The sequence below is a fragment of the Caloenas nicobarica genome, chromosome 4 (assembly GCF_036013445.1).
Source record: "Caloenas nicobarica isolate bCalNic1 chromosome 4, bCalNic1.hap1, whole genome shotgun sequence".
NCBI lineage: Eukaryota > Metazoa > Chordata > Aves > Columbiformes > Columbidae > Caloenas > Caloenas nicobarica.
The window spans coordinates 26837277-26847085 of NC_088248.1; the positions used below are offsets into that span (position 1 = coordinate 26837277).

Consider the following 9809-nt stretch of genomic DNA (forward strand, 5'->3'; position numbering starts at 1 on the left):
AGTTAGATTGATGATCTTCTTGAAAAAGAACAGAACAATTATGTGCATTTAACAGAGGTGTAATAGTACATGTTCATGGACATTGCAGTGCAGAAATGAGTGTCCTTAGGGGATGCAAAGACAAATAACTCGACAACCCAAGAGCATTAGACCATGTGTGTGTAAGAGCTGAGCTTGGTCTTAGCTGTACAACAGAGACCTTTGTCAGCCTACAGAGGTTTCCTAACGTGTTCATTTCTTCATCTATGTAGAAGAGGCACACGACAGCTCTGGAGAGTAGGGTGAGAATAACTGTTTACTGAAGAACCATCAAAGTTCAGGCAGTACACTAGCTATCCCACTAACAAAACCGCAAGCTTTTAGTTGGTGTGCTGTGTTACATGAAAAAACATTTTAAACTGCATCTTGATGTAAGACAAGGATCCCACATACATACCCAAACTACTTCCTGCTCTGTTTTCCTGTTCATTACACAGAATACAGCCACATACTGTAACAGGCAAAACAAACCTCTTGTTTCAAGCTGTTAGCTGCCTGCCTTAGGCTTCAAAAGCCCAAAGATCAATCCCAAGTACTACAGCATAGGCTACCTATCTTTCATCATCCAGAGATCAAGACTTGGTTCAGCATCTCACTGCCTGCCATTCTGAAGCTACACTTGAACTAAGGCAGCCACACGTATTATTGGGACTGCTAAGAGCTTTAAGTCTATTACACTATATTCTTCACCAAAAGGAAAATCAGAACGTTTCGAGTATTTGTGCTGCTTTTTTCTCCATTCATCTTTTTAACTTGAACAAACCATTTCTGCTACCCAAATATTAGCAAAGCAAAACTGCTGGAGACAGAATAACAGGTGTGACCTTTACAGTTACGGGGGAATATAGATTCAGTGATGTTACACACTGGGGGGAAAAAAAAAACACTAAGCAAAACAAAACAAAAAAACCCAAACAAACAAAACCCCACAAACACAAAACCAAAAAAACCCATCACCACCAACAAAAAACCATGACCAATCCCAACTCAAATTCCACAAGTTATCTTTCAAGACAACCTTCCAGCTCATAATCCATTGGAACAACTGAACTAGATTCCAACTGAAAATAAAACTGCAGTTACTGCAAAGAGTGGCCAGTAACATGCTCCACAACCAATAAAGTAATGAAGAAAACCAATCATGAATGTGTCATAAGATCGCCATGCCACATAGTCATGACAGAAAAAGTGACTCTGCACCACCTATATTCATAACACCGGACACAAAAATAATCTTCCCACTGTACAGTCAGAATCTCACAGCCACATTTAAAGGCTTTGAAGTACTAAAGTTAACAGATTGATACAATGGCACTTCTCCCTGTTTGCCTCTTCAGCACAAAGCATGACCAACAAGCCATGTCTCCACAAGAAAGCAAGCAGTATATGCTGTATAGCAGCATGCTTAAGAATTTACAGCACAAAAGACTTAAAAATCAGGGCACGAATGGTTTATCAAAATGGGTCTTAACAAGTCATTCTAGAAGGACAAGAACCACCTTACACATCAGAAACTTCATCTACTTAGACTACAAATTCAACTGCTATTGCTAAGACATATGAAGTTTAAAAAAAACCCAACACACAACAAAACTTTCTAGACTATCCTAATTTTAGGACTGATGTTGAAGAACTACACCTCCCTTCTGGAAAATAGGCAATTCGACCTTTACCACAGCTGTGACACTGATCACATATAAAGATTCCCCTTCTTCCCTTAGATGGTTCATTGAAGAAAAACCTCCAGTAAAGGACTAAAAATTAGACAGCATGATGATCTACAAACACACAGCACAAGATCTCACAAAACAGAACTTGGATTCCTCTGCATTGAGGTGCTAGTTTTCTTAGGCCTCAACTGGAACACTATGAAAATAAGATACCAAATGAATAATCAGTGTCATCAAGTACTTGCAGAGACTGCACGCTCCATTTAAGTAGGATGGTAGACCTTGCAAGAAGCTCATTCCTTCACTAGTTTGCCAGTAATGACTCTAAGAGGTTGCAGTGCAAGTTGGATTATAAAAGAAAGGAGAATGAACTTCCAGCCTTATAAATGGAAGACTGAAAGTTTTCACTTGTCTTCTGTATTGAGAGCTCCCTCTTCACAGAAAACTATGCCTTAACCAGCATGTTAAATACATGAAGCAAACTTCCTGTGTCATACTAACATTAACTCACTAACTGAAAAGCAATCATCACTTGAGTGGCTTTTCCCCTACCTCTCCAGTCCTACATAGCAGGTCACTTAGAAAAATAACAGCTTCCTAAGATAAATCACCAGAAGACTCAACACCACACAGCTCCAAACTCACTATTTTATCAGCTAGAACAATTTTAAAAAACAAAGTAAACCACACAGTATAACCACTATCATATGACTTATTTCCACATACACTAGGGCAAAGGAAATAGAGAAAGTGACAGCGCAAGAGCAGTAATGCGTCCTGTTCAATCCCTCCTTTCCAAAGTTTCAAGACACAGAAAAGCTGAAGAACAGCCTATTGCCTTTTCTAAACACAGTGACACTACCTACCACTACTTTACATCCAGTTTGGATACTTCTTGGAGCAAGCTGCACAGGGTGTTACCCAGTCTATTCTGTGTAAGTGTCTAGCATTTTACCTCTACTTTCATCAGCAATGGACCTACAGGTGGGAGGGTGAGAATGGAAAGAACTGTACCGAATTAATGGAAAGAGACTTTTGCTTCCTCCAAATAGAGTGAGCCCAACCTAGTCCTTCCCAAAAAATAAGGTTTTCAAAGGCAAGACCATCACCTCTTTTGCTATATTCACAGCACAGTAGGACAGATAGGAGGATGGACACAGGACTACTGCCTGACAGGGAGTTACCACATTTCTCTGTTGTACTAAAAACATATCTGGGAAGCACACAGATATGGTAACAATTGTCCTGGACAGCAGCAGAACAACAAGTCTGAAGAATGCCTTGTAACTGTGGTACTTGAAATACCAAACCAAGACACTCAAGACACTACATGACAGTTTATTACCTGTACCACAGGAGATAAAAACCACTACGCAGTACTTGTTTTGTTGTTGTTGTTTTGTTTTTGTTGTTTTGGGGTTTGTTAATATAAAATGCAACTGCATATGCTCCATGATTCCATGAATTAATTCTAAATAGTAAAGAATGAAAGCAATAAGATGAGCATCTTTCTATGCCCACAAAGTAGCTTCCAAACCAAGCCAGTCATGGTCAGGAGTGAAGCTTGACAGTCTACTGCATATTTCATGTACAGTCTCCTTTTTTTGTTTTGGTGGGGTTTGTTTTGTTCTGTTGTTTGTTTTTCCCTTTTGTTGTTTTTAAACCGCTGTAACTGTCCCTGCTTGCTTTATCTGCACTCATTAAAACATACCCACATACTAAGTTTCAACACAATGCTCAGCATGCCCACTTCCATCTGCTACTAGTACAAAGACAACTTCAAACCTGGAAAAGACTTCATTTACTTAGTTTAAACACCCCGAAGACCTTCCAAGCCATCAAGACGAGAAAACCATTTAATATCTTCCAATGCCTACCCTTACAGTATCCAGAAAAACTAGTTACACTGCAGTTCTTACACTTCAATATCTCCTTTCTGTTTAAGTCAATGCAAAAAATGAAATCGTATTACCTCCGTATCAAGCCACAACTTTCTACCTCCTTCTTACAGAAACCAAAAACAGCTTAGGAAGTTGCATATTTTTACTTACCTCTTCACTCTTGACAACATTAACTGTTTTGCAGTGACATTTGAGATCGATTTAAAAGGATGTTTCATAATTTGTCACATCCAGTTCATGGCAATTTCTGAACCACAAGTCTTTTTCAGTATTGGAGTCATCATAACTAACTTTAGAGTCCCTGTGCACCATCTGTAACTTCAAAAAGAAAGAATTCTCCATGTATTTTTCAGATTTAATTTTTCAAACTTCAGCTGCATCGCATATATTCTTGTTCAACAAAAAAATACAAAGAAAAGGCCTCTGCTCTGCCTTGATCAGTCATTATTTTACAGACCCTTGAAATGGATAGGAACTCATTGTCTACATCAAAACTTAACCCAAACTGATTTGGTTTTGCCCATGTCTGGGTAATAAACCTTAACAACAAACACCTCCATCCAACAACACGCTGACTCTCGGGTAATTAAGGCTAAGAAGTCACCAGAAGGGACATGTGTTTAAAAAAAAAGAAACAATCTAATAGCCTACTAAGCATGGCACTATGAACCTTTATACCTACTTTGCTACAGAAGGGTGCACTTCCTCTAGATAGTAGTATACGTTTTCTAGCAAAAGAGCTAGATTATATAGCTACATATTTTTGCCTTCACAACACTGCAATAAAACAATATCAAAGATGACAAAAAGTGTTTTGTGGGCAACATCTGTATCAACATGGAGAATCTACCAAAGATTCATTCTTGCATCCTAAAGACATCATTACTCCTTGAGCCTTTTGGCATCACTACCACCATTAGCTCTAGTTAGAGAGAACCTTCCCAGGACAATTCAGATGCAAAATCTGGAAGGAGTCTATGCGGGGGTAGGGGGTCTAAATAGTTCAAATCTGGCCGACACAGAATGGTATTGATCCTAATAGCTAGCAAAAAAGCCTATCCATATCACTGCTAGCAGAACATTGTATATCCATTCCAAAACAAGCTTGTTAAGTTCACTACAATCATTAATTTATTAAGAATGCTTTGTGTTACACAATCCAAAACTCTGATAAGAGCCTCTTAAAGTAACTTGTCAATGGTTTTACATCAGCACTTAATAACAGAAACTATCTGACCAACTTAAGACCCTCAGTAAAACTGGGTTTCTGAAAATGAAAGAAGAAAAAAATGCCTTATGCAAAGGAACTTGAGGGAGAAGAGAGTTTGTTTCCACCTACCTCCACAAAGAAGGCGGATTCTTAAGCACAGGACTTATTAAGTTTTAAACATAGATTGTAATATGACTCATATAACATCAATAGCATACAATTACTCACTCTTAATCGTTACTATTAAGTCCAGGGAAAACCTGACTGTCAAGAAGTAATTCCTAGACAAAAAAGCAACTTTTTCACTCATAAACTCTTGTGCTCAATTAGGAATAACAGAGTCCCACTTGAAAACTTGCTCATAGTGACCTTCTCATCAGCCACCACTGGGCACACATGGGCTCCCAACACGCATACTTTTAGCCCAGTCACAAGAGTCGGGAGAGCATCATTCCCCTGGCTCCCTCACTTCTGCCCTACTACCTCAACCACAAAGTTATGCCAACTGTTATTTTCTTCTCTAAGCTTTTTAGGGTCCATCCTACTGAATAGCTCTAGTGTTGACTGTCAAGACTTTGCCCAAGACACAGCAGATTTTCACTGCTCTGACTCTTATCAGTTCCAGTCCTAGTCACCTGTATTTAAGAGAACACATGAATGCTATGGAAAACTTTCTATTTCTGTCTCAAAAGTAAGGAAGCCAATTTGTACAACACTCCACTGTTAAAATTATTATGCTCCCTGCCCCCAAGACCCTACGGGCTATGAGTTTGTGTCTGTGTGCTACATAAAGAAGAAGAAAAAATAGTGATCTATAGTGAGTCTTCAAGATGCACATTATGAGAAAACTTCGAATAATATGCTAAACTGAACCAAGCACCATGCAGTTTTGCTGCTTTCCCCTACATACGGGTTTTCTGTTACATCCTCAATTTGTTCAGGAATCTATTTCCACATTTGGTTGGTTGTTTTTTGTTTTTGGTTTTTTTTTTTGAGAATTCTCTATCCTATAAGCAGCCCTGCAGAGAAAAGACCTTCTGTCTGACTACAGGGACCGTGAAGGAGTTCTCAGCAAGAACCACTTATATTTCAGGCAACCAAGTATGCAGTTTACTAAGCCCTGACCTCATTTTCATAAGCCAATGACAAAAGATTGTGGTCCAAAAAGTACCAATTCCACTACACTACTAAAACTTTTTCAAGAGAGTAATGAAAATGTAAGTACTCCCTATATGGCTCCATTTTCTACCTGCATGTCCGTGTTCAAACTGCATCTTAAATCTTCATCAAGAAACACACTTAAGCAATAAGTTTACCAGTACATTTATACATAAACTAGTCCAAGCAATGCACAAACAAAACTGACAAAGGTAAATTATTTTACTCACAACATCCAAAGTAGCACGTTCTAGTGCTGCAAAATTCAGCACCTACCAAGTACATGGGACTAGCCCTGTGCTCAGTAACCTAGGAAGAAAATTACGCTTTCTACTTTACAACATCATCTGCCACGAACTATAAGATATCAGCACTGCACTGTTTCCCCCACACACACACAGAGTGCAACTCAAAGATGGCTGTTGTCAAGATGCCCCATGCTAGCGTCTATTAAAGTTGTAGAACTGACGAAGTCTAGCCAACTCTGTGACTATCCGAATTCAAACAACTTTTTAAAGACCCAGTGGAGGCCTAAAAACATGAAGTGCAAGTTTCTGACAAGAGTTACAAGTCAAGCACCCTGCAAGAAGGGGAGAACGAGGATTAGCTGCAGCAGAAATTGCTAGCACTGCAAGTTCACTCGTGACCCAGCCAGAAATCTACTGCATCCCAGCAATAAAGATCACGGGGTTTATTTGTTGTGTATCAGTAGTAGGCTAAAGCCTACTACAAGATTAAAGCACCCTGTTCTGAGGCATCGCTTACCGGCCACACCGTCTCCAACCTCAAGTGATCTGGCCGAAGGAAACATCAACCCCACCAAGTCGTGCTGTTATCTAAGGCATCTAACACCACCCTACTCGCGTCAGTATGCTAGGAAACTCTTAATCCACTTAACGAGCCTCTGGCACCGGCCATCAGCCGAAACAAAAAAATAACAACAAAAAAAAGAACTTCAAAATATCCCCCTTAACCGGATTATAGGGGCTTATTCAGGGACGGGAAGAGCGACCGAGCGGCTGGCAGGGGCGGCGGCTGCTTGTCCCGCTGCCCCCGTGAGGGCGGCACGGAGCGGGGCAGCGGCACAGAGCGGGGCAGCGCCCCCCGCCTCTCCCCATGGCCGCGCTCGGCCTCCGCCGCTCCCGTTCTGCCGCTCTCTCCCTGTTCCACGGGCACCCCGCACGGCAGGGCCCATGTCCCCGAGTTACCTTCCGCCAGCAGCTCCTCGGGGGTGACCTGGTAGCGTCCGACGGCGAACACCTTGCCCAAGACGACGCCGCTCCCCCCACCGCCGGAGCCGACACACGCCGACCCTCCGCCGCCGCTGCCCTCGGACTTGGGCATCCGAGAAAACTTCTTCATGGCGAGCGGAGCCCCGCTGGGCCCGCGGGACGGGCACCAGGCACAGGCGGCTCCCCGGCCCCGCGCGGCACAAGGCGGCCGAGGAAGAAGCCGCCGGTCGGGACGAGCGTGAGGCGAGGGCGGCCGTTACCCGCAGACGGCCGCTGCCCAACGGCTGCCGGAGAAGCGGGGGGCGGGGGGGGGGCTGCCCCGGTTCACGAGCCGGCCGCGGCCCCCGCCCCGCTTCTCCTCACCCGCTCGCCCGCCACCGCCGGCTCCCTGCGCCCGCAGCGACGCCCGCTCCAGGAAGGGAAGGAGGGGGGAGAGAACGAGGAAGAAGGCGGGCACAGCCCAGCCACAGCCCCGCTGCCGCCGGGACGCTACGCGCACTTCACTCCCTCACGCAGCCGCGAGGGCCGCCGCTCGCCGTAAGGAGGCGGGCGGAGGGGAACAGCCGGGAGCAGCCGCCTCTCCCGTCTGCGGCACGACAACGCATGCGCAACCCCTGCGCCCTCACAGTCGCTCACGCGTCCGTGTGCTCCACCCCCCGCCGCCTGGCCGGAAGTGAGATTGTCAGCCTCGGGCGAGCACGTGGAGCGGGACTTGGGGAGAGCGAGGCGCATCGCGCAGCCCGCCCCGCTCCCTCGCGCCCCGGCGCGCGTGGCCACCGTTAGGGGTCCCAACGGTGTTACCAGCCCTGCGCCCTCCCCGTGAGGCGCCGCTGCCGCCGCGCGCCCCGCGCCCGCTCGGTCCTCCGGAGCTGTCGCCGTGGGAAACAGGCGTGGGGCAGGCGGGGCTGCTCGACCTTGGCCGCGGCCGCCTTCACGGCGCCGATGACGCTTCACTGACCCAGCCTGGAGTAGGATATACCGCCGTGAAAGAGGCATACGAAGAGGTTGGGCCTGGCGTGGTGCAGCGGCGGCATTGTAAAGCACCTCTGTGGTGAAAACAGCTGTGAGGTTGCCTGTAGATCCTCTGGGGTCTGTTAAGTGCTCCTGGGAGAATAACCGTAAAAAGCCTTGGCGACATGTGAATTCCCAGCAGTGGGTCTCCACACGTGCCAAAGAGAGGTTAGGAGGTAACTGACTGCAAAGAAGTGCTATAACAATGGATCTGGACAGGAAAATAGCAGCTGTGAATTTCACGCTGTGGAAGGTACGCTCCATGGACATCTTCCCTACAGACGCTGACAAAGCAACCCTGGGAATTTTCTAACACAAGCTTCGTGTCACCTGTGAAGTTTTTGTTAAATAAGAATTGTATTTGAGGAACGGTTTCTGAACCATCAGAAGCCCTGTGTCCTCAAGTCACTTGTTCATCAGCTTGATTGGTGAGGTGCAGAGCCACTGCAGCCAGAGAGCTGCTGGCTGTGAGGTACATTATTATCACCACGCTACTAGATGGCAAGTGCGGCTATTTAAGGCAATATTTGTCACCGTTCCTAGAAATAATACTTGAGAAACACCCTATGCTTCCAAATTATTTCTCTCAAATGTCCGATTCAAGTTCGCAGTCAGACTGAAACCAAATTTCAAACTGTCCAAAGTGCCAAGGATATCCAGTTTTTGTACTTAAATAGTGGTTCTAGGCCCCCCAAAATGGCAAGAGATGAGTCATTGAAAAGGTAGCTTTGTTTCTAGTGTACTCCCCTTGAGTAGTCACCCCTGTGCAAATACAAACAAGGGGTTTTTTCACCCTTAACGGATGAAATAACACAATAAAAACAAAATGGTTATGAGATCTCCTGTCAGTCTCCCATAGGCATGAATGAAGCTGCATTTTTGACATCTTTTGTGGGAATTTAAGGATGCAGTCTTTCACAATGAACATCTAGTTTTGGATGGACATCAATTGCAGCCATCAGTTCAGTAACAGCTCTTGAGATGTCAGAAGCTCAAATCTTTGGGTTAATGTTTCAATAATCAAATTAGTTTTGACTTAATCATACTGCCATACTTACGAGTCAGTAACCAAATGACAATATTTCTCTTCTGAAGTGACAACTTCATACATTGAAAGCATCAATACAGCTATTTGCATAAGTAGTCCCTCTTTCTGTAGTCGTTGCCATCCTTTCAGTAACTACAGATCAATTTTTCAGCAGCAGATACTCTAATTCACAGTTTTACTTAGAAGAGAAAGGTATTTTGACTGCAGATGAAAGAAACAGAGTACTGTGAGGAGAATGGCATGATCAGTGGCATTTCATTAATGAGGACATTCTTATAGTGATATCTGCCTGCACTCCTTAGATAGATGCTTTTAATTATGTCTTGGAGAAAAATTGCAGCTAGGTTCAAAGTGTCTAAGTTTAGCACCAGTAAGTAATGGAATTTTGCTTGTCCTCAGTAAAAATAATGTATTTTCTAAAAGTCACTGCAAGAAGGTAGGATTGGCTTTTAGGTTAACTCGTTAGTTTGTCTTTGTTTTGGGGGTCCCTAGCATAGCCCACGTATCTTTGTACTTTTTAAAGCAAGAGATTAAATTATT

At 44.1% G+C, this 9809-nt stretch overlaps 1 protein-coding gene across 3 annotated transcripts in view; it reads right to left on the reverse strand.

The window, feature by feature from the left end:
• BMP2K (BMP2 inducible kinase) overlaps positions 1 to 7795 on the reverse strand; it is a 58186-nt gene extending 50391 nt beyond the window's left edge. For 2 of the 3 annotated variants that reach the window (XM_065633805.1, XM_065633804.1), the window contains exon 1: positions 7187 to 7795. In XM_065633805.1, coding sequence (XP_065489877.1) covers positions 7187 to 7340 — 154 coding nt within the window. In that variant the 5' untranslated portion in view covers positions 7341 to 7795. Of the gene's footprint in view, positions 1 to 3760; positions 3845 to 7186 lie in introns of those variants that run through there. The other variant, XM_065633806.1, reaches the window with a different exon arrangement.
• Between the last annotated feature and the right edge of the window lie 2014 nt (positions 7796 to 9809).